The sequence below is a fragment of the Schistocerca piceifrons genome, chromosome X, assembly GCF_021461385.2.
Source record: "Schistocerca piceifrons isolate TAMUIC-IGC-003096 chromosome X, iqSchPice1.1, whole genome shotgun sequence".
Taxonomy (NCBI): domain Eukaryota; kingdom Metazoa; phylum Arthropoda; class Insecta; order Orthoptera; family Acrididae; genus Schistocerca; species Schistocerca piceifrons.
In genome coordinates this window covers 133,305,824-133,332,469 of record NC_060149.1, presented here as the reverse complement: position 1 = coordinate 133,332,469, position 26,646 = coordinate 133,305,824, and the positions used below count along the sequence as shown (strand labels likewise).

Genomic DNA, 26,646 nt, shown 5'->3' with positions numbered 1-26,646 from the left:
TTTAAGCAACGTAAATTTTTTGGAGACTGACTGCACTGTCTGGGGACAAAACAGTGTCAAGGACTCTTGAGTTTGTTGGCATAAAGTGTTCACAAAAGAATGAGAACAAGTGGAAAAACAGGAACACGATCACCACCCTCTGACCAAGCATAACAGACAAAAACATTCATGCAGTTAAAGATGTTCTTGAAGAAGATCAATGGGTGAGTGTGTCAGATCAGAATAAGTTATGGGAGCTGTCAAATGATCATCACAAATGAATAAAGTTGCATAATGTTTGTGCCAGATGAGTCCCTTGCCTTTTGACCATAGATCAGAGTTTGAGACGTTTTGAGGTATGTCAGAAGATTACACCAAAGTTTGTGAAAGAAGGTGATGCATCTTTGAGTCAGATGATCATCTACAATGAAACGCGGGCCCACCACTACACTCCCAAGGCAAAACAAGTCAGTATGGAGTGGTGGTGCAAAAGGGGAGGCAGCTCCAGCGAAAGCCAAGACTAGACTGTCAGCTGGCAAGTTTTCTTTGACTGGTGGTTCATTCACTTTGCTCACTGACTTTTTGCATGAGTGATGCACAATCAATGCTGCTTACTACTGCGAGCTGCTGAATGAGGTGAAGTCTGCACATCACCACAAAAGAAGAGACCAACCAATTCAAGAGGCCATCCTCCCCCACAACAATGTCAGGCAACATACTGCAGCTCTAACAGTTCCAAACTTGTAGAAATGCACTGGTCTCAACTTAATCATTCTTCCTACACAGCCCAGACCTACCAACAACTGATTTTCATTTATTTGGGCTGCTTAAAGAAGCTCTAAGAGGGCAATGATTTAAAGATGAAGAGGGGGTGGAGGGATTTGTGAGCAATTGGTTCCTGATGAAACCCACTTCATTCTACAATGCTGGGAAGGAAAACCTTCCTTCTCGGTGGGAATTATGTATTTCTAAAGGAGGACACTATTTAGAAAATTAAATTATATTTGTCTTTTATTTTTCAACAATTTTTTAAAATAAAACCTCATTTATAATTGACTTACTCTCATAAAACAACAACTAAAACTATTTATATACCAACATATTTTATCCTACAATAAATGACTTAAAAGTGCTTTGCACAAGTTTTCACACATTCGATAATTTGGATATATTTCTTTACTGTACAATATGGACTGGAAAAATCTTGTGTGAGATACAGAAACTGTAGAAAGTAAAGATAACATTAATTGGTTTAGTGGAGGCCTCGAGTAGTAGACAGTAACATAAACAAGAATCTCTCTCTCTCTCTCTCTCTCTCTCTCTCTCTCTCTCTCTCTCTCTCGCCCCCCCCCCCCCCCCCCCCACACACACACACACACACACACACACACAGACACACACAGAGAGAGAGAGAGAGAGAGAGAGAGAGAGAGAGAGAGAGAGAGAGACCCTGCAATGCAGCCCAACTCAAAACTGTTTACTGCTCAACATCTCCACTGTACAGTGAGCGGATGTCTTTACTGGATAAATGTAACGAAGGACATGCAACAGTTATATCAGCAGACTTTTCTCCTCTAGCTTGTACTTTAATAAAAAATAATATAAGCTGAACATCACACACTATTTCCCACCTGGTAATGGGAAAGCAGCTGTTCCTGCTGTCGCAACTTCTTGCTGTGCCTGTGCTTGCTGAGCTTGCTGGCTTGGGTGAAGATGCAAATGTGTGTGGGAATGAGCATGAGTATGTGCGTGGGTGTGAGCATGATACTCTGCTGAAATACCAGCCATTTGTAGGCGCACCATAGGATCAGTGGCCAACGCCAACCGTTCAGCAGCTTCCAGTTGGGCTGCTGCTAAAGAGCTAGGATGAGGATGAGTGTGAGGACCTGCCGCCGGTCCATGACCACCAGCAGGTATTCCTACAAAAGTAATCATCATAAAAAAATGTGCACAATAATATGAAAAACTGTAGCACTATAATTATAGACTCAACAATCATTAAGTTGTTATCTTGTGTGAATGTGTCCCACGGCTCATATTCAAGATATATGACATTGAACATGCAATGAAAAAAACTGTACACAACTCTTAAAACAAACGTATTGAGATGACTACTTGGTAGCCCTTTGCAGGTCTGTGATCATTTCTATTCAAGAATTACTCAATAGTAGAGAAGGATATGTTAAGAAAAAAAGGCAAATCTTATTGCGTGTTTTAAACACTTCTGCTATCAGATTTTAGCTACATTTTTAAGCAGAAAATGCTTTTCATAATGCCGAAATTTTGGAGTAGTGGTATTTTCTTCATACAGCTATTATAACAAACATGTCCTGAAATGGAAGAAAAGGATACTTTTCCATTACTCATTCCATGAAAAATTATCTGATCATTTGATCACAGTCAATTCCAGTTTCCTTCAGGGAGCACTGGCAATCAGCACACAATAAAAATTACAATTAAGTATTGTCCAAAACAGAGGTCTAACAAGTGGATTCACAAGAGGCTGTTTACACAGGAGTCCACTACCTTTAAAGGCTTACATAAATTTATTCATGGAATATACAAAAAAACTGGGCAAGGTACCATTTTGTAGCAAAACAGAAAGTCATGGAATATCCCACTCCACTCACTGCCAGAAGCCTCCCATATCACTCAAACAGTATAAGTATTGTACAGGGTGAACCAGAACTTCACCAATAAACTTTCAGAGTTTGTTCAGGGATAGCCTCTGAGTGGCTTTGGTATGAAGGCCAATGGTCTCTGCCAGATGGTTACAGAATAATAATATATGAGAGTCATCCAGAAAGTAAAGAAAAATTGTGTACCACACCTACCACTGATACACCACCACTGTACTCTGTCTCAACGTAAGCCAAGTTTTGTCATCAAGCGGACCCACCTCTTTGTTCAGTAACCCTTAGGAATACTGCCAAATGCAAAGTACATAGTGTAATTCATTTTCTGAATGCACAAAATGTTCAACCTATCAAAATTAATAGGCAAATAAGAAATGTCTAAAGTGACAGTGCAATGAAGGAGCCTTCAGAGACACAGAATGTTGTCGGCAAAGGTGTCTTTGATTCATGACAATGCATGGCCTCATGCATCAGCTCAAACACGGAAAGAACTTCAGTGCCTTAAGTTGGAAATCTTTGGACATCATCCTTATAATCCTGACTTGGCAGCGAGTGATTTTTACTTATTCCCTGAATAAAGGAATTTTTGGGTGGAAAACAGTTCATAAATGATGAAGACTTCAAACAAGCAATGATGTCCTGCCTCAAATCTTTGGCGATAGAGGAGTACAACAAGGGAATTGAAAAACTGTTCCCATGTTACAATTCATTGGCTGTTATAGTGACTACACTGAAAAATAGAGTAAGTTACTGTACCTTTGTAAATAAAGTTTCATGTTGATATCTTTGGTTTTTATTTAGCTACGTCAAAACATTCTTTACTTTCTGGACAACCCTCGTAAATGTGGTTTATTCAGTTTGTTACCCCAGTTACCTTTGTTTCTGAGAAAATATCTTCAGAATAGTGAGAAAGCCTACAATATGTACTCATCAAAAAGTACAACACAAAACAAAACCCCAAGCAGTATTGAATGCAAACATGGGGCAACGGTTAACATTGACATTACTGTTGACAACAGCAGGTATCATGAGCAAAAGGAAACAAGATATACAGCACATTACAGTTGACATTTGCAATGTTGTACACTATTTTCAGTGCAAGATAGATATAGAGTTAAATGGGTCTAGAAACCAAATGAAATGCAATGGCTTTGTAAAGAGCCACTAGAGACCACAGGAATCATACATCAAAATACTCAGAAGGTACCTCTGAACAACTTCTGAAAGTTTGTTCGTGGAGTTCTGGTTCACCCTGTATATGCAACCACTTTCTAAAAACAGGTGTGAAATTGGGAAGCCCATGCTGAAACAGCTGCCTAGTGGGAATTTCTGCCACTGAAGAACTGCACAACTATCTGGCTTTTGGCAGTAGGAAAACAGTACAGAGGGGTAAGTTTGTTTTTATCCTGTAATGTGAAACAGTATTCTTCAGAGGCATTGAAGGTGTAACACTAGACTACAAATTGTGGAATGTTCTGCTGATATCATGGAACACAAAATTCCTGTAACTTTAACAAATGTCTAGTTGTGCCCTTTATACATTTTGCACCAATCCTGTGGAGTGCGGTCAGACAGCTGACAACCAGTCATCAACACAGACAGTTATTATTCAGTATCCAATGCTGACATTTGTTTGTGCATAGCAATTTTACCACATCACGTAACTGTGCTGACATGGTGAATTAAGTTATGATTAAGTGGAGATTTAAAATTATGTCATGGACTTTAACTAACCATTAACTGTCCACTTCCTGGGTTAAAGCCATATTTCAGATGTACTATTAATGTCTGTGCCAGGATTATAGCCAAAAGGGCGGTAGCAAGGTGAGATGCCTGGGGGCAAACTGATTGTTGACCCGTGTATTTGAGGAGCTGATTGCTAGCCAGTCCCCATATCAATCATCTAGAAATTAAGTATAGCTTCACTCAAAACATCATGGCGCACTGAGAGCTAGTATTAGAGCAGATTCATAATGAGGATACTACAGGCCAAACAATGGCTTTAACAGGCACATAAAAGGACACTTTTTTGTCATACAAACAGAATATATCACCAATCATTCAATTTAAATCTAACATCCACTTTAATAAAGTCACTTACCAATAATCAACAGACTGCACTCCGCAACAGGTTTATTTAGGCAGTCTCATCTATTAAACATGACAAAAGACAGTGCCAATGATATTTCTAGAACTATAATGGAATACCGCCATAGATAAAAATTATGTTGCTCTGTGCCATTGGTCGAGCATAACTTGAGACATAATGTTCATTTTCATGGCAGCCAATGGACAGTCAATATTATTATTATTATTATTATTATTATTATTATTATTATTATTGTTGTATTATAATTTCCCACAGTTATGATATTGTTAATTTCTGAGTATTCTGCTATTCTTCTTTTTTATAATATTGCAAAATGTTACTAAGCTCTCTACTTATGTATTAGTATTGTTGTATTATCCATTAAAAAAATATTATCACCCTTTACTGATTTAATACCAACATATTGCAGTTATTGAAAAGCTGGAACCATAAACAGCTGGAACAAAACACTGTAAAAAAGTGCACGAGTTTTAAAATATATTTGTAAATGTCTAGGTTTTAGTAAACTTGGAAGATTAATGGCATGTTCCTGTCTGACAGTGGCATAATGTGGTGGGATAGGTCAATAAATGCTCTCATTGTGTAGCTCTGTAAGCAGATCAAAGATAGATCTGTCATTTAACTAGATTATGCTTTATCTCATTTGCCACAATATATGCAGTTTTATTAACAGAGCATGGATCAGCTAAGGGAAGCCAAATACATCATCATCACTTTGACACAAGCTATTCAAGAATGCAACGGTAAAGAATTACAGTAAAACCCCAAAATAACAAACCTACTTTTAAGGAAATTCCACTTTTAACTAATATTTCTGTTGGTCCTGGTAAAACTCCAATAAGTAAAATGTTATTTCTCCCTGCTTTTAACAAACCTTGCTTTCAGAAAAAGTTCATTTTTAAGGAATAAGTCTGGAACATTTTGCAAATTGAAATCCAGTTTTAACATAATTCCTAATGTGTTTGAGTGAGTTTCTGATTTCCTTCCACTTCATTTCATACAAGTCGTATTTTTTGTCATAGTTATCGATTGAGCTGTAAATGGTTATTGATTCAGCTGGTTGACGCATACGTAGATTGTAGTCAATAACTCGACTTCACTTGTAGCAATACCAGCAGATGTATGGAAAGAATTGGAAGTCGATTTCCATACGATTTAGATCACGTAATGTGACGTCACAGACTTAGGTCTATGAAGCATGAGAAATGTAGTTGTTTGCTTGCTTACTTACTTATCAAATACAGAAAGCTTACAGTTCAGCAAAAGCTGACGATCTTGACATTACTATTTCCAACACAATGAAGAAATACAATTTTTGGCCATCTAGCAGAATATTAAAAAAATATGGAAGAGTTCTCAACTGGCGAATCTAATGATTCTTACGGATACAAAAAGGAGGGACATTCATATGTCTACAGTCCATGCTGTGGAAAATATTCTTCTTATGTAGTTTCGAGGGCAGAGAAATAAAAGTATGTCTATAAGAGGAAACATACTGCAAAAGAAGATTCGTCATATCATACTGAACATTGAAACTGAAAATTTCAAGGCATTAAATGGCTTGTTGACTCATTAAAAAAATCTGTCATTTCAAAGCATAAGTGGAGAAACTGAGACTCTGGTCACACAGAGTGCAAGATACTGGAAGAACATTACATTGCCAAGATTCATAAAGTGCTATGAGCCCAGATACATTTTCACTGCTGATGAAAGTGGTGTCTTTTATAATTTACTTACCACAAAATCATATTCTGTTAAGAGAGAAAAATGTAAATGGTGATAGAAGTGAAAAGTTGCATCTACTATTAATTCCCAGGTATCTTGAAAACATAAAAATGCTACTTTGTTCTTATGAGTACAACAGCAGACTCTGGAGACATTGGAAATCTTAGACTTTTTAAGGCATTTAGGTGCCGAGATGAGTGCAGAAGGAAGGAACTGTACCTGTATATCCTAAGGAAACATAATTTCTGAGGAATGTAAATGCTGTGTTCCTTCCTCTGAGCTGCACATGTCATCTTCAGTCTCTAGATCTGGGCACAATACACACTGTTAAAGCCAAATACAGAGCAGCAGATGCGTAGAAGTCAATTTCCTTCTTCAAGTCCAATCCCTCGTCCAAGTCATGGGAGATGGGCAATGGCATGAAGTAGGGGATTGCCTGTAGGAGCGAGGTACAGTGGAGACTGTGTGTGCCCCAGGACCGCTATGGTAGCTGTGAAGGTCCTACAAGAACCCTGAAAAGCGACGGCTAATGGGGCTCTGACCCAGCAAGCCAGTAGTGGATTATGTTTTCTGCTTTCAAAAATAGAACAGGCCTTGGAAAGGGCAGATTTAATCAATGATGAACTGGTTATAAACAAGGACTAAGATCTGGAACATTAAATATACAAACATTGACGGGAAAGGTGGAGGAGATGGTACACATGATGGAAAGAAGGAAGTTAGACCTATTGGGGCTAGCTGAAACGAGATGGAAAGGAGAAGGAAGGAGAGAACTGAGGAAAGGCTACCAACTGTACTGGAGTGGAAATGAGGAGAGAAGGAGAAATGAAGTTGGAATAGTAGTAAGAGATCGATTAAAAGAGGAAGTGAAGAGAATAAATGATAGGATGATGATGACCAAAATATCACTCAAGTGGACGACCATAGAGGTAATACAAGTGTATGCACTTCTGAGGAGAAGCAAGAGTTTGAAGAGGAAATGCAGAAGCAGATGGGAATGAAGAATATGATAGTAATGGGGGATTTAAATGCACACGTTGGAAGAGAAAGACAATGCTGCGAAAGTGTGCTTGAACCAGAGGGGTGGGGCTGCCGAAATAAGGAAGGTGAAACACTATTGGAGTTCTGTCAAAGGAATGGCTTGCTAGTTGGGAACTCTTGGTTCAAGAAAAGGGAGAGCCACAAGATTACCTGGTACAGTCAAGACTTAAAGAGAAAGTCAATAGTCGACTACTTCCTATGTGATAGTGAGATGAATAGGAACATCACTGACATTAAGGTATTACCATCATAGGCCTTGGATAGTGAACACCGTTTGATGGTAATGAACCTGAGAGGGACCAAGGATAATAAAGGGACAGAAAACCAGGAAAGACATATAAGGGTATGGAAGTTGAAGGAGGAAGAAAGCAAGCTACAGTACCTACAAGTAGTAAAGGAAAGCATCACAAAGGATGAACCAAAAACTGTAGAAGAGAAATGCGATAGATTCAAGGGAATATTAGTAAGTGCGGCAGAAGCAATGTGTGGGAGGACAAGCACCAAAAAGAGATGGAAATAAACACCCTGGTGGAACGATAAAACAAAGGATATAGTACAAAAGAAGAATAGAGCCTTTATAAGGGTATGATTTCAGAAGAGAACAGTAGAGACAAGGGAAGAGTATCAGGCAAGAAAGAAAGAAGCAAAAAGAGTGGTGGTGGAGGAAGGATGAAAGTGGATGGAACAGTGGACCAGAATGGTGGAGGAGGATAGTGAAGGTTCAAAAAAGGTGTTATACGGGATGATTAAAAGTAAGAGGAAGAACAGTACAACAGATTATGCTCGAATAGTGAACAAAAGTGGAAAAGATGAAGAGAATAAGGAGGAACTCAAGAATATGTGGAAGGAGTATTTTTGAAGAACTCCTGAACACGAATGGGGACCTGGATGAGGAGGAACAAGACGAGGAGAAAAAAAAAAAGGAGGAACAGCAAATAGGAAAAGACCTTCCACAGGGAGAAGTGGAAAAGGCATTGGGCAAGATGAAGGGAGGAAGTCACCAGGTCTAAGTGAGCTAAGTGTAGAGATGGTGACAGCAGCAGGAGAGTTTGAGATACAATGGCTATATCAAGTAATGAAAATTGTGTGGAAACAAAAGATGATCCCAGATCCCAGAAGACTGGAAGAAGGGAATAATTGGCCTTATCTTTAAGAAGGGAAATAGAAAAGAGTGCAAGAACTATCGGGAGATAACACTGATGAGTCATTGAGCAAAGATTTTTTAGAAAATTTTGGAAGCACAAATTCGGGCAAAATTAGAAGGAAGAATGAGGGAAGAGCAACATGGGTTCAGAACAGGAAGGTCCATGGTGGATCTAATTTTTGCTGTAAGACAAAAGCAGGAACAGTACTATGAATATGGAATAGATCTACTAATGACCTTCCTGAACATTGAAAAAGTGTATGATAGTGTGCGTAGAAGCAAAGTGTGGAAATCCCTGGAGAATACAGGAGTAGCAAAACAGATTATTTGGAGGATAATGGAAATGTACCATGGAAGTGTGAGCTGTGTGAAAATGAGAGGAGAGAGATCAACTTGGACTGAACAGAAGAATGGCTTGAGGCAGGGAAGTGCACTTTCACCATTACTCTTCATTGTAGAGATGGATGATGTAATGAGTACAGTAACACAAGTAACTAGTAAAAGGAATATGAAAGCTATGGTGTTTGCAGATGATCTGATGATTTGGGGGAATAAGGAGGAGGAAGTACAAGAGCAGTTGGACGTATGGGAACAAACAGGACAAGAATATGGGATGAATGTACTATTCGCCTGGAGACCCAAGAACAGTACAAACAGTTAATTCGCCGGGAAAGCTTAAAATCACACATATGGGATGAAATTTAGTATGAATGAGATGATTATCACAACAAGAAAGAAGGAGACTGATACAGGAAAATGGAAAAAAAAACAACAGGGAAATAAACGAGCAGAGAAGAAAAGCAGAAGCATTTAGGGGAAGAGTGTCAGAAGCCTGATATGGAGCAAGGATGTACCCCAAATCAGTAAAAAGGTCATATACCGGTCATAATATGTCCCAATCCTGACATATGCATCAGAAACCTGGGTTATGAAAGGAAGAGACAAAAGTAAACTACAAGCTAGTGACACGAAATTCTTGAGAAACAGTATTAGAGTGACAAAGACAGACTGGTTAAGAAATGAGAGGATGAGAGAGTTAATGAAGGTGGAACCATTATAGGAGGAGATAGAGAAATCAAGGCTGAGATGGTATGGGCACATTAAGAGAATGGAGGAGAAGAGGATACCCAGGAGGATAGACAAGATGAAACTGGAAATAAAGAGACCAAGAGGAAGACTGAGAGACAGATGGCTAAAGGAGTAGAGGAATGCATCCAGAATAAAAGAGAAGACCAGACCAAGGTGAAGACGGAGAGATGGTGGCAAGGCAGAAGATGATGGAGAGGCCTATGTTCCATACAGACCCGGCCCGAGGTTGGAAACTGTCCAAGATGATGATGATGATGATAGAAAGTGATGACACTCAGCCTTGTAAAGGCAATGAATATATTTGTTGCTGCCTGGAATTCTGTAACACAAAAGACTGTGTTAAATTGTTTCCGAAGGATGGCTGTAGTACATCAGTTACTGCTGAAGACAACACTGTTCCAGAAGGATGGACAAGCAGAACTGATGTTTCTAAAAATGAAACATTCCAGGGCATTAGCGTGATGATGATGTCCTGATTACATACCTGAGATTGATGCAAGTGAAATGTTATGAAGGAACATAGGTAGAAGCTGATGGTGGCAATGAGGAAGAAAAAAGAGGGAGTTGCATCAAGTTTCACTGTTGGTGTGCATGGAATTGACACTGTCGGGAATTTCTTTTCCTCTTTTAATGTGGATAAAACAATTCTAACTTACATCAGTCAGCTGGATCCATATGTCTTTCACTACAAAACAAACATGAGGGGCTTAATAATTGTGTATTTACTGCATTTAAATTTGTAGCAAAGGATTTTGGTAATTTTGTAATTAAATAGCACTTATATCACCTAAACATGCTTGAATTATGATTCTGCATCACTCTTTCCATGTACTCTAGCAAAACTGACATTTAAGAAAAGCCACTATTTAAGGAAAAAATATTTGAGTTCCCAGAGATTTGTTAAAAAGTGATTTTACTGTAGTCTGAAAGTGGCTCTACGCACCCTCTATCACACACTTAAGTGTGAACTGCAAAGTAATTTCACAACTATTAACATTTTTTCTTAATAATTGTCATGAGGCTGGCTGATCTACTTTATTGCGGTGACTTCAGATAACTGACTTAAATATACAAATTAATCTGTGAAAACAAGATAAGGATTTGCAAGAGAGTTATTTTGAATGGAACATCAGCTATTCACAATGAGCCATAGGCAAGTGTGTATGATTCACTTTTCTACTATTCTAAAATATGCTACATCAACATTCTGAAGTGTTCTAAGCAAATATGTTATAAACTGCAAAGCGCATCTGAAAACGGGAAGGAACATGGGGAACTCAGTCTCAAAAGAGATGGCCATTCATTAGTTAACTTTATATCTACTAAATAGAGATTACATCAATACCCAAAAAACATATACCCACCTAGACGCTCCAGGCGCTCACGCTCCAGCTGTCCTAAAGCTGTCTGCCCTGCCGCTGGTGCTGATGGGTACAGCCCAAACTGATGCAGAGCTCCCTGAGGCCGATCAGTGGGTGCAAATCCAACATATCTGTAAGAACAGGAGGGGAGAAGAAATTTTCTGCTTAGTGCACAAGTATATGACCATAGGGAATAAAGCATGCATTCACTGGTATAAATACAGAATATTCGTGGTTAAGATGATAAAATTAGAAAAATATTTGCACTATACTTTTGTATAAATTCAATTTTATCAACACATCACTGAACATGAAAATTGCTACATCTTCCTTCAGCGCATGAGACTTTATGAAACCAACAGACACTAACAGAAGATATTTAAAAAAGTTTTAATGATTTGTCACTTCTGTAAAGATTTAAATAAATGACTGGTCTTTCTTAACTGGCAATGCAGGAAGCCAAGTGAGGTTCTGAAAAAGGAAAAAAAAAAGGAAAAAAAAGAAAATTTTCAAATACACTCACCAGAAGACATATAGACAGTGGTCTCACTGGGTAATGAATGTAATCAATAGCTTGTAAAGCCTACTAGTCTGATGCAAACCATATGGGATATAGTACTACCATTTTATCAAATGGTTTGTGCTCAGCAGGCATAACTAATACCACATAAAACAATGGACCTGCTTCTACGAGCTGCAGCGCTCCTAGATCAAGCCTATCTGTTTGCCAACTTTATCTGCAATTGGCCTGAAGTAACATTCACCACAGAAGACAATGCACTGGCATTCCTGTCCACAGGTTCAACATTCATAGTGTCAACACGAATGTATCAAATGGTACCAAGAGTCGCAGGTAAATGGTATCGAGGATGCTCTGCTCGTAGTGCAAATTCTATAAATAATGACAAATAGTTCTCATAAATATTTGGAACTGTGCTGCACAATAACAAACTGCACAATTTTTGTTGGGACTGCATCAATTTGTGCTGCTGTATCTCGGTGAAGTGTCAATCATAATTACTTTCAGTGCATATATAGAAGTCATACTTGACTACTCTTTTATATACACTATGTATTCCTCAGTGGTGACTACATGACTGTCTGACTAACTTTACGACGAGCTGCCGATTTGGCCCCATGCGCTCCAACAATATTTTCCTACTTAAAATTATTTCCATTATTATGGTATTCTGGCACACTTCTTCACGCAAATCACTTGTTGGCAGTTACTTGGCTTTTCATTCACAAATACAAATTCCTTTTATCGCATGTCGCATTTGTAGTTTTGAGAGACGATTTTAATTTCTACAATAGATCACTGTGCCACTGATCCGGTGACAAACAAGCCACCATTTAATGATGTAGCAATTCCCATGTGCAGCGGGTTACTGCTACATACTCAGATTTTGCACTGCCTACAGTGTGTCTCATAATAAGGTATAACAGCTTCAGTTACCTTCTGTGCAAATCAGCCCAGTGAGGTTCAATCGGTCGTGGTCCGGGACCAGCTGCCTTCATCATCTCATCTTTCAAGCGGTCAGTCAACTCCCGTTCCCGAAGCTCACGTATCTCTCTCTCTCTTTTTTCTCTCTCAAATTGTTCTAACTCCCTCTCCCTTTTCTCTCTCTCAAAGTGTTCTATCTCCAACCTGTTGAACAATGGAGCAACATACACCTGAATGCCCTGCTTGCGAATACAACCGAGTGCATTAATGACTGAATATATTATAATTTGGCAGCAATTAGCCAAAATAAAACATGTAATATTTGCTGTGCAACCCTCCTACTGTTAGTGGAATTACTTTGAGAAACTTCATTTTCATGTGATCCACTGTGGTTGTGTAAAAGTGAATTTTGACTGTAAGTTTCCTAATCGTCACACACGCCCAATTCTGTTTTACTGATTTGTAATTACACTTCTGCAGTAACTGAAAATAGAGATTTTAAAATACAGCAATATTTACTGACTACTGTATCAGACCGGAAATTTTACTGGTATTAACTTTGTTATTGAAATACTGTGACTCCAGGAGCAACTTACGTAAGCAATGATATTAAAGCTCATTCTCTTTAAATTCACAATTGGATTTAGCAGACAGTGAGCACAGAGCACATCATTTAAATGACTCCAATAATTGCAACAAGTTTACATAGACATTAACACACGTCATACGGTCATTTGTGTGCAAATGAATTCAAAAGCCTTATTACACCCTAACAGAAGTTAAAAAGAAATGTACGATAGCCCTCGTGAAGGCAGCAGCTGAGTAAATCTTCTGAGAAACTTGAGGACACTGTAACTGACTGATAATCTACAATATATAACTGATGTCCAATCTGTGATGATCACATGTAAAAAATATTACATAATTGAGACAATAACGTAAAAAAGTTGTCGAAAGTATGTACCTTATTTACCAGACTGTAAGAGGTTTCCTCTGAAATTCTCCATTCAAAAAATACAGGATCATCTTGCATTCACACATTAAACTATTATTCCTGAGGTTAACATTCTTATGCTGTATCTGTATCTTACATTTTCAGATGAAGCTTTGGTAACCGTGGTCATGCACAGATTTAATTTGAAGTATTCAGATGGGTGAGGGGGGAACAGTGGCACCTGGTTGGCTGAGCAGTAATACGAAAGGGAGGAGGCGAGTGCCAAGAGGACAGCAAATTTCGTCATGCTGCCAGTCGGGGAAACATATACCATATACCTTGGCATTTTATGAACATCCACCACCCTCAGAGTGCAGTTTGCCCGAATCCAGTTGTAATTGGAACTGAACTGACTTAACAATTGGACAAATGCTCAACAATGCTATACATTTCTACAAGAGACAAATTAAGGCTAAAAAAAAAGTTTAAACAGAACACTTGAAATACAGCACAACAAATGAAACATAAACTTCAACAATGGTGCCAAAGCTCCTACTGCTCTACAGCATTGACGATTTTCAAGGTTGGCAATAGTGTTACGCCAAAGTGGTAGATTTCTGTCAATTAAGCTTTAAGGAGCCAGGAAGACAACATACTGTTATCATTCAGTTTGCATATAATGGCAGTACTATAAGAAAAATAAATTTCAGCAATTGATAATGGATGAAAATTATAGCTGTGACTGTCAAGAAACGTAGCTCTACAAGTTCACAGTTCAAAATTGGTTCATTCAGACAGTACAAGGCTAATTATAAGTTAATGGTGATTCGTTAAGCAGAGGTCACAAACAACTGTGCATCAGAAGAAAAAAAAAATTAAAGAATGTCAGTTCTTCGTGCCAAATTCTCAGGGGACTGAAGCAGGGAACATTTCACGAATTGGAGTAGCAGGATGCTAGTATGTGCAAGAGAAACACAATGAAGGCTTTCCAATCACTCAAGAAATTATCAAAATTGAGGTGTTAGAGATTAACAGAAATTTTTCCAATTGCATGCATAACAGAATTCAAAGCAAGGATTGGCCGGTGTGTGAGGCTGATGAAGAGGGTGGAGCTAGCTTGCACTACCACTAGCTCAGCAACTTCCTGCCACATTTGACGAAAAATTACTTACATATTAGCATCATATAATGAGTTTAAGAAAATGGCACAACTATTTGCTAGGCCATATGGGAAATGTTCATCAGACTTCATTTTATTTTGATATGCCACTAAATGCTGCTGTCAACATGAAGAGCCTTAAAAGTGTTCCTATAAGAAGTTTTGGCAATGAAAAGGCCAGAATACAGTAATGATGAGTGTGCTAGATGATGGAAGAAAGTTCATCCTATACATGATTATTCGCAGAATAACTGCACCAAAAGAAAAACTATTCGCAGAGCTTACCTTTAAATGCCAAGGTAAGGGATAGATGACTAATGACCTGGTACTAGAATAGTTGAACTTTGTTTGAAACAGAATATCAGACACTTTACTTCACACAAGAAAAATGCTGGTGCTGGATTCATCCAGGACACACCTCACCCACGAAGTTAAGGACCTGATATCAAAGAACAACCATTTCTGTTTGTTTATTTTATTTCATCTTGTATCACTGAAATGTAGACAATTAATAAATGAGGTAATGTTAACTATTTTAGGCAGATACTTTCATCATCAATAAACCAACTTGTAATTTTGATTAGTCAGAACACGACAAAAATAAAAAAAATTCTCAAGGAGCCACTTCTAAAAAAACAAGGAGGCTATAATATTCAGTGTTGTATTATAGTCGGGTAAATATGGTAATCGTATGTGCAATAAATTTAATTGTCTTTGCTATTTACCCTCTTCTTATGACCCCTGTTCACATCAATCTTCATGACATATATTCTACTGAAACATCCATGATGAAGACAGGCATTGCAGGTCCAGTATTTGAACAGTCAATGTAACTGTCTCAAAAATAATGTTGTTCACAACTGACATACATGGTATGTCATCACATCAACTGTGTGCAGAAGGCTCACAAAGAGTGTGCCATTTTCAACAGTTTTTTGCCAGGAGATGGATTTCCTCCTCGCATAATTTACGATAGAAGTGGATTACATACACTGTAGTGCCAAAGAAACTGGTATAGGAATGTGTATTCAAATACAGAGATATGTAAACAGGCAGAACACGGCACTGTGGTTGGCAACGCCTATATAAGACAAGTATCTAGTACAGTTCTTAGATCAGTTACTGCTGCTACAACAGCAGGTTATCAAGATTTAAGTGAGTCTGAATGTGCTGTTATAGTCTGCGCACAAGCGATGAGATACAGCATCTCCGAGGCAGCAATGAAGAGGAGATTTTCCAGTACGACCATTTCATGAGTGTACCATGAATATCAGGAACTAAGTAAAACATCAAATCTCTGACATCACTGCGGCTGGGGAAAGATCCTGCAAGAAAGGGACCAACGATGACAGAAGAGACTCATTCAATGTGAAAGAAGTGCAACCCTTCGGCACATTGCTGCAGATTTCAATGCTGGGCAATCAACAAGTGTAAACATGCAAACCATTCAATGAAACATCATCGATATGGGTTTTCGGAGCCAAAGGACCACCGTTGATGACTGCACGATACAAAGCTTTATGCCTCGCTTGGGTCCGTCAACACCAACATTGGACTGTTGATGACTGGTAACATGTTGCCTGGTCGGACAAGTTTCAAATTGTATTGAGTGGATGGACATGCACAAGTATGGAGACAACCTCATGAATCCAAGGATTCATGTCAGCAGGGGACTGTTCAAGTTGGTGGAGGCTCTGTAATGGCATGGGGCATGTGCATTTGAAGTGATATGGGACTCCTGATATGTCTAGACACATACTTAAGCATCCTGTCTGATCACCTGCATCCATTTATGTCCATTGTGCATTCCAATGGACTTGGGCAATTCCAGCAGGACAATGCGACACCCTACACACCCAGAATTGCTACAGAGTGGCTCCAGGAACACTCTTCTGAGTTTACACACTTCCACTGACCACCAAAGTTCCCAGACATGAACATTATTGAGGATATTTGGGATGCCTTGCAATGTGCTGTTCAGAAGAGATCTCAACCTCATCGTACTCTTATGGATTTATGGACAGCCCTGCAATTTCATGGTGTCAACTCCCTCCAGCAGTCCTTCAGTTAGTCGAGTCCAGGCCACATCGTGTTGCAGCACTTCTGCGTTCTCGTGGGGGCCCTACACGATATTAGGGAGGTGTACCAGTTTCTTTGGCTCTTCAGTGTATATATCAACTCCAAACGAGATGTAATGTCATGCTTTCAGTTCACTGAGAAAATTCAGCAATAGCAAGACTCAAGGTAAAATAATTTTCTGGAATTGAAAGGATATGCTCCTGGTCATTACACGAAGCGTAAACAATCATAGGATAATACATCTACGGTGAAATATTTTCAAAACAATAAGCCATTCAAAATTGATGAACAAAAATGAAGAGATTGTCAACCAGAGGCAAAACTGTTATTTTACACACTGCAATAAATTAACCTTCTAGCAACTTGCCAAGATGTCAGTGGAATAATGCATGGTCACTGAGATCAGCTGTGGTTTGTTAGCTGCCAATGGGTTACTGTACACTTCAGCAATATGTTCTCACATTTGTCAACAGCATCTGTCTAAGCTGTAATTAAAATTATATAAACATAGGATTGATGGTGAGATGACTTTAGGTAACACTGGATGCACTGATCTTCAATAAGACAGTTTACTTCCACAAAACAAGACCACAAATTGTTACTGGTGAGTGCTTAACAGTTTCGCTGCTGTGAACTTGTATACATGCTGTGTTATGCTATTTCCCAGGTGCTGATGCTGTATGCATGTGCCCCCCCCCCCCCCCCCCCTTGAGTTTCCCTACAGTGTGGCTGACTTCTCTATGCGTCCTGAGCTACCGATCTCTCACTGCTGCAGGTGAGCTACTTCAATACCTTTGTTAATAAAAAAGTTTTGAGTATTCATCATACAACATAAGTGCCTCCTTGCATTCTATCATTCACAAAAAGCCTCATTTCGATATCTTGAATCATTTAGGAGCTATAATGATTGGTATGACAACATGGTTAGCACTGTGCAAAGGTGTGAATTGGCATTTTGTGTGCAACTCTCCATCAGATGTAAAACCCGATAACTTGCGAATGAAATGAGATATCGTTCTGCTCTCAGTTTTAAATAAAATTTTGATATCTTATCTACATTTCATTCACTGCAATCTATGAGTTAAAATCAATCATATGCAAAGTTTATGCAATGTGTTTTTTCCTCTGCAAACTCTTACAATCTTTCGCAAACGTTTTACTTACTTTGATGGGGCGCAGTTAAGTATGTTGGGTAACAAAGCGAAACTTAGTTCTTTATCGAGTGAAGATATCAGACTGTAATACGTGCTAAATTCAGGTTTTTTCACTTCATAGTTTTTGAATAATTGTATGATTAGTATTTCGTATCAGCCAGAATGCCGCCTCTCAGCACAGGTACCAGCATTTGGCAAAAGCTGCCCTCACCACTGAATGCAGAGAGCACGTCTGTAGCAGTGAAAGGGTTAACTACAGCTACAGTGACTAATAATTACAATTTCGGTTGCATGGAAGTGCATCAGTAATATTTCTGAACTCTGCTTGGTCATTCACAAGATCCACTTTAATCGAACGAAGTTCAGATCGATGTCACAAGTGGTTCACTGAAATATTTCAAAGTCTGAAGTAGTCTCACAGGATTGAAAATCTTAAGTCCAAAATAACACAGCAAATTGCTGAAGCCTCGGAGTAAGTATCCAAAAATAATTCAAAGTTTATACAGAAGAGCCCACATTGTTGCTAACTCGAAGTTCAGGAACTACATCTCACACCAAATTCTCTAAGTTCTCTGACATTCACCTGAAATGAATTTCAGTATGCCACAAAACTTCAAGAAAAAGTTTAAAACCCTACAGTTCATGACCAGAATTTACACTCAGCACAGCTGAAGTGTACACATGACTATTGCTTCCTAGACTGACAATGGTTCCTATCCATTACACAAGTGGTGGTGGTGGTGGTGGTGGTGGTGGTGGTGGTGGAGGAGGAGGAGGAGGAGGAGGATTGGGGATGGGGGTGGGTGGGTGAATTTGGCATCTACAGTGATGGCAGGATATGAACCTAAATCATACAGGATTTGGGGAAGGGAGTTAATTGGGAGACACTGTGGATTAAGTAGTGAATGTAATGGATACAAAATCTGAAACATTCTATTAAGTGGTGTGGCTAGAAGCCACGTATCTGTCATGAAAATGCTGCATTATGAAACACTTGTCTGATGTTGATGTGCCCTGGAACATGGAATTAGTGGTCTGCTTGAAAACAGTTCTGTGAGTGCACTGTCAAGCTACAGTTAGTGAAGGCTTTTCAGAGCCCTACTGCTTCATCCAATAGAAATTTGGGTGGCTGCATACACTGATCTGTGCAGACATCAACATGTAATTATAACTTCTGTGTGCAGAAGCATAAATGCAATGACCAGAGAGAAATTGATCTCTGCTTCTCTGAGACAGTTTCATTGAAATTTCAGTAATAATAATACGCTTGTTGCACTTAATTGTTCAGTTCCAATCCAAAGTATCCTGCAGTGCCTCTCTTGGCTTAGTATTCTGATTGAGCCTCCACTCTTCCCTTAACACACACACACACACACACACACACCACTTTTCTATCCACTCTTGCTCTCTACTCCAGAAGTTGGCATCACTGATTTCAAAAGCTAAATGTGCAATCTTCTCCTAATTGTGCCCTTGGAAGTGATGCCATCTCTTTTGTCAGTAAGTAGTTCTCTAGAATTAATTGGTTTGCATTTTTAAATATATTTTACTGTTATTTCTTGATTAGTTGTTCAATGTATTATTTCTCTGGTTACTTCTTGTTGTTCTGAAAAGTAATCTTATATGAGTTGCTGTTAGGTAATAACATATACACAAAGTAACGTTACACACAGCTCATTCAAGGCATAAAAAGCTTCCTACAATAAGTAAGCAAAAACAGTACCGAGTCTCAAACCTGAAAAGTAATCACCTTTGCAGGTTACATTGTATCTTTTTAAAGAATGTGTCAGTTATTTTTTTTTAAGTATATTGTTTTGATTTTTGTGCTGACCACCTTTCTGGCACAGACCAGTAATTACACAATAATGGCTACAGTAAATCTGACAAGGACATACAAAGTTATAACCCTTGACTTTTATGAAAGAAATGTTCAGGTAAACTACACAAAACTTCAATCATGAGTGTTAAACAAATATTTTTGCCTTGATAACTTTTTTTTATTATTATATACAGGTATGTCTCTTAATACGGGGTTCTTCAAATGGTGATGGATCAATGGCACTATTGTGTATTTTTAATTGTGGAGCACAACTTGTACATAGAGATCAGCGACATTTGTGTTTAACAACAGTTTACTTCACATCACAGTTGTGAGCCAATTATCAGCTAACTAGTTCTGGTCTATATGAGCATATTCAGATCTGCGATCAATACAGAATTATCCACAGAAAAGATCTGAGGAAGTTTGCAAAGACCAAAATCATTTAATTTATTACTGACAACCAAACTTTATTAAACTGTTGAGTATGTTTTCTCTAACCACTTACACATAAATATGAAATTTATAACTGTTTGCCATAATGTATGGCTGCTTTCTACCACATCAGGCTCACACCCATAAAGATATAAACTAATAGTGAAATACAGCATGAGAAACTATTATTCCACAATATTTTATCAATGATAAATATTAATCACATTCTTAAAAAATTTCTCATTAATTAGGGCATTACCTTTCACGAGTTCCAGGTGCATACATGCTGTTTAGTTGATAATGAAGCATTGGATCAATACACTGAGGCGGCAATGACAATCCTGACGACCGTGGCAATGTCCCAGGTGAAAAGCCTGCATGAGGCCTGGCATATTCACTGCAATAATTAATACTGTCAATATGTAAAATAAGGAAAAATGCATTCACAGAGATAGTATGGTCACAAAAGCCCAGGCAATACTTCTTAAATTTAAAATATATCTTAAGAAATTAAGATTTTCATTACCTAAGCCATGTCATACTGATGACTACACATAAAATTGGAAAAGCACTGTATTACATTTTTATTTTATTTAAAGCAATTGCACTGTTTCTTTTACTCATTAGTTGTCTGATGAAACTTATTAAAACATAATCAAAAATGTTTATTCTGACAGTTTCCCCAACTTACATGAAACTGGAAAATCCCGGGCAAAATTCAAATAATTGAAGGAATAAAAGTAACCACTCAACATGTAGTTGAGGTTTTCAGCAGCTGACAGGCATATAAGCAAGACTGAATACAGATTTGAGGTTTCAGACAATGCCCTCCAATGTTGACTAAAATACACACATGGGGAGGGGGAGGAGGGGGATACAACAGAGGAAGAGGGATACCATGGAGATTGAAATGTGAATAAAGTGGGACGCATGAGGAATTACTTGATTGAAGCGTGTCCTTAAAAGACAGCATTCAATCCACAAGCCACCTGGCTTCAACTTCTGGTAGCTCCTGCTCCATACCCACTTCCATCCCTTTCCCTGTACTTCCCACATTATTCCATTCATCTACACTCACATTTTCCTCTCTATGGTGTTCCTCTTCCTCAGTTCTCTCTCTCTACCCCCTCCTTATTCCTCCATGTCATTGTAAGCTACAAGCAGTTTCACATGTGTCACAAGCAGGGCAGGTTTCCCAGAGCCACATTCCAATCTCATTCCCTTGCTGCCTCTCCCTCTTAGCTGCTACCATCCTTTCCTTCGTGCCCCACCCTGCCTCTTTGCTCCTCTTTAAAAATCCCCTTGACACAACCCCTCAGCCGATTTGAGCTGCACTGCCAGGACATTGTTGCTTGAAGCTATGTTCTTTCTGAGACTGTCAACCACTTAACAATCAACTATATGGTGAGTACTTATCTTTACTTGTCACATTATTTGTATTCCCCATTACACTGCTGTTGCATTTTTTGTGTTACAGTGTAATCAAGTCATATCAGTAACACCCTAATCATGCAGCACATTGCAAAAGTTGACATATATGGAATACGCTGACAAACAAACATCAATTTTTTAAAATGCCTTTCACGACACCCTTACTACTAAAAAGTCACCTTTTATGCTAATGCAGATACCAATATCTTACACCAGCATAACTCACTCAAAATTGATCCAAACAGAGCGTTTATCACTGCATAGTGTGTCCCACTTTACATAAACGGTTAAAGGTATCATTACATGTTCCTCAACAAGAGATACGTGTGGTAAACCCACAGTTACCACTATCTTAAGCCGTCTGCCTCACTCCAGATCTGTACACTGTGCCAGCTGCATGTGCAACTTGCTGCACCAGCACACCACAGCTGTTACTCGATGCACTGAGCTAAGTCTCACTAGCCACAGATGTGAGGATCAACACCAGAGGCTCCACCATTGACCTGCAGTGCAAATCTACAACGCTGGCTGCACACACTGACTCAAAACTAGTGCCACCAACATCAGTTCTGTCTACACTGGTCTATATCTTGGCCGACGTGAGCCTTCCGGTTTCATTCTACACCATGCTGTGAACTATTACCTATTGTGCAGCCTTCAAGATTTGGATGTTGTTATGCTACTGACCTAGTATCACCACTGGGCAGTATCATGACTGCACATTGTGCACCAATAAATAAAAATAAAAAAAACAGTGTTTGGGTCATGGCATCTGGTGACTGCAGAGTGAACTTGTATGTGTTCCATTGCTCGAACTGTGAAAACTTGCATGCGAATTTCAGCACTTGACTGACGCTATATGACAGTGACCTTTTCCATGACCTACAGACTTCGTTTACTGCACAGTTACCAACGTTTCCTTCTTTCCTGTCACCATGGCTGAACCATCTCTTGCCCCTGTTATGCAACAACTGATGGTTCATCAAGTGGAATATCAAAAACATATGGAGGACCTCCTAGCCAGACTACAACAACAGCCAACAATAACTCCTTCGCCGTTCCCGCCGTATGAGGGGAAAATCGAAAGACTGGAACTCACTGCGATAGCACTTTAAGGTATTTATGGTACGTGATGATGATGCTGCTAAATCCCTTTTCTTATCATGGGTACCGCCACAAACTTATCATTTGTTGTGCAATCTGGCCCCTCTGACAGAACCTGATAACCTGACTTTCAACAAAATTACTCTTTGTTAAGTGCTCACTATCAAAGATACTGTCATGTGATTTCTGCTCCCCTCGAGTTTTATCAATGTCACAAGCAAGTATCAATCTTATCAAGCTTTGCAGCTGAACTACAGGGGCCAAGTCACCAACACAAGTTTTTTCTGCCTACCACCAAGGAATATTATGCAGAATGCACGGTTAGAGGTGTGATTGTCCATGCAGCACCTAATAAAGAGTTTCAGTTAAAAGCCTTACAGTTTGATGACCCTTTGTAAGACAAGGTGTTGCATTTAATACAGTCCTACAAGGTCACACACGTGACAGGCCACAACTTGGACACATTTGCATCTTTTGGAGTTTCCATCATGGATAGCGCAAACCTGGTCCTCAGAGAATGTTCCTTATTCACAATTGGACATGCTTTGCACTAAACTCCCCAAAATGTTTTTCTTCTGCTCTGGGAAAAGTGAAGAATTTCTAAGCTCACATTTCGCAGAAACCTACAGCACTGCCTCATGTAACCCCCCACCCTCGGTTGGTGTCACTGTCACTCAGGGACCAGGTCAGGGCTGAATTAGACATGTTGCACAGATTGGATGTGATATTTCCTGTATCACTGAATCAGCATGCTACTCCTCTTGTCATCAGGAAACCATGAGACAAACTCACACTGTGCAGGGACTTCAAGGCCACAGTGAATCTCAAGGCCAAAGTTAATCTCAAGGCCAAAGTTAATCTCAAGGCCACAGTGAATCTCAAGCCAACAGGGACACATACCCACATACACCATTTAAAAACTGGAGGAACTGTATGCAAAGCTGGTGGATGGACACTACTTCTACAAAATTGACCTCACCGAGGAGTACTTACAGCTCCTGTTAGATGAATGTTCACAGAAGATATTGGCGATTAATACACTGTACGGTTTGCACAAATATAAGCAGCTGGCTTTCGCGGTCTCCAGTGCCCCAGCAATTTTCCATATTTCCTGAAACAGCTACTTCGCAATGTGCTGGATTCCATTAACTACTTTGATGAAAGCATAATCACAGAAAATTCTGCCGCGCAGCACTTAGTGAACCGAAGTCACTGTTTTTCGTTTTGCAGGAGGCACGATTAAAGTGCAATCTCAGCACATGTGAATTTTTTCAGCCTTCAGTGTAGCATTTAGGCCACATCCTTTCTCGTGAAGGACTATCACCAACACAGTCGCACATCGAAGCGACCGCATCCATGCCTAGGCCGGTGAACCTCAAGCAGCTCCTGGTGTTTCTGGGTAAAATTACATATTATGAAAAAGTCATTCCAGTGGCACCTCAAATAGCTCAGCTGTTACATCACCTGGGTAAGAAGGGAGTGGTTTTTACATGGTCGGCTGCATGTGAAACAGCATTCTGGGAACTCTAACAGTACCTACTCTCAGCACCTTGTTTAGCAACATCCCAAACTGGGAAGCAGATAGTGGTGGGGAGCAATGTATCATATCCTGGGATGCGGCCAGCCTCACTCACTAGGAGTATGATGGTTCAGAGCATCCCACACAGCTTAAGCTTCAAAAACCTTCATTTCTGCAGAAATGAAATACTCTCAAATTGAGAAGAAACACTGGCAATTATATTCGCTTTCAAGAAATTTCATGTCTTTCATTATGGCACCAAGTTCCACATGGTAACAGACAATAAGCCATCGATCTTGTTGTTCAACCCAACAGCTCATGTCCCAGATCATACTGCTCATTGTCTACAGCGCTTGGCACTGTACTTCTCAAGATATGCCAATGAAATCCACTTCAGAAGGACATCCCAGCACACAAATGTGGACACACTTTCTCACCTATGAGGCACAAAAAGTGATGGACAACTTTCCCATTACAGGAGCCCACATGCATGCTACCACAGAGGCAACACTATTCTCAAACAAATTCGCACCTACGTTTTGAGAAGGTGCCCTGAGCAATGGGCTAAGCAACAACCTACTCTTCTTCAGCATTACTAAGGGCAGTGGCACCTTTTGCTTTTGCCCTACAACAACACATCTTACAGCTGCTGCATCAGGGGCATTGGGGAACTTCCAACACCAAGCTGCCTGCCTGGAGTGAGTATTGGCCAGGCATCGACCAAGACATGGAGAACCTCATCTGTCAATACACTAAATATGTTGAACGAAAGACAGCCACATCGCAAGTTTTTTCCCCCCGATTTTTGCTTGCCCATTACCGAACAACATGGGTCTCATCATCACTGATGCTATTTCCAGGTTCCCATATACACTGAAGCACCAAAGAAACTGGTAGAGGCATGTGTATCAGAATATGGCGCTGCGGTCGGCAACGCCTATATAAGACAACAAGTTCTGGCGCAGTTCTTAGATAGGTTACTGCTGCTATAATGGCAGGTTATGAAGATTTAAGCGAGTTTGAACATGGTTTTATGGTCGGTGCATGAGCAATGGGAAACAGCATCTCCGAGGTAGCGATGAAGTGGAGATTTTCCTGCATGACCATTTCACGGTGTACCGTGAATATCAGGAATCCGGTAAAGCATGAAATCTCTGACATTGCTGCATTCAAAGATCCTACAAGAATGGGACCAACTATGGCTGAAGAGACTTGTTCAATGTGATAGAAGCACAACCCTTCTGCAAACTGCTGCAGATTTCGATGCTGGGCCATCAACAAGTGTCAGCGTACGAACCATTCAATGAAACATCATCGATATGGGCTTTTGGTGGCGTCAACACTGAAATTGGACTGTTGATGGCTGCAAACATGTTGCCTAGTTGGACGAGTCTTATTTCAAATTGTATTAAGCAGATGGACGTGTACGGTATGGAGACAACCTCATGAATCCACAGACCCTGCATAACAGCAAGGGACTGTTCAAGCTGATTGCGGCTCTGTAATGCTGTGGGACGTGTGCAGCTGGAATGCTATGGGACTCCTAGTATATCTAGCTACAACTCTTGACAGGGAGCACGTACATAAGCATCCTGTCAGATCACCTGCATCCATTCATGTCCACTGTGCATTCTGATGGACTTGGCCAATTCCAGCAGGACAATGTGACACCTCATACATCCAGAATTACTACAGAGTGGCTCCAGGAACACTCTTCTGACTTTAACCACTTCCACTGGCCACGAATCTTCCCAGATATGAACATTATTGGGCATATCTGGGATGCATTGCAACGTGCTGTTCAGAAGAGATCTCCACCTCACACTCGTACAGATTTATGGACCGCCCTGCAGGATTCATGGTGTCAGTTCCCTCCAGCACTACTTCAGACATTGGTCGAGTCCATGCCACGTCATGTTGCGACACTTCTGCGTTCTCGTGAGGACCCTCCACGATATTAGGCAGGTGTACAATTTTTTTTTTTTTTTTTTTTTTTTTTTTTTTACTCTTCACAGTATATTGTTAACTGCCATACAACCACAGTGGAATCACAGTGACAGCGCTGTTGAAGATTTTCATCATCGAGGGCCTGCCACAGACATAAGCCATAGACAAAGGTTCACAATTTCCATTGGAGCCCAAGTGAATTTCTGCGCTGGAGTGATGCACACCTGTTCACCTACTTTACATCCCCTTACATCCACAAAAGGCACCCTGACATATTTACAAATTCATATCTGAGCTCTTGCATGGACATCAACCCCATTCTCTCTTGCATTTACTCCTTCTTGCACACAAATCCCCCTCCCCCCAATTCCTCCACCCCCTCCCCAAAGTTACAGCCTGGGATGCAGGTGTGGGGACCCAGAGGTTTGGCCAACAAGATTGATTGTCCCCACTCCCCATCCACTAGTCATCAGCAATGAGGATGATGGGTTTTATCCTTGATACCAGAGACCAGACTATCACCTGACAACAAAACC

The 26,646-nt window shown here is 39.8% G+C and overlaps 1 protein-coding gene across 1 annotated transcript in view; it reads right to left on the bottom strand.

Annotated features, from left to right (window-relative positions):
• Nucleotides 1-26,646, bottom strand: part of LOC124721362 — a 187,081-nt gene that overhangs the window by 26,871 nt on the left and 133,564 nt on the right. Inside the window, 4 exon segments of the mRNA XM_047246296.1 lie at nucleotides 1,611-1,898; nucleotides 11,089-11,216; nucleotides 12,542-12,733; nucleotides 20,369-20,506. Coding sequence (XP_047102252.1) covers nucleotides 1,611-1,898; nucleotides 11,089-11,216; nucleotides 12,542-12,733; nucleotides 20,369-20,506 — 746 coding nt within the window.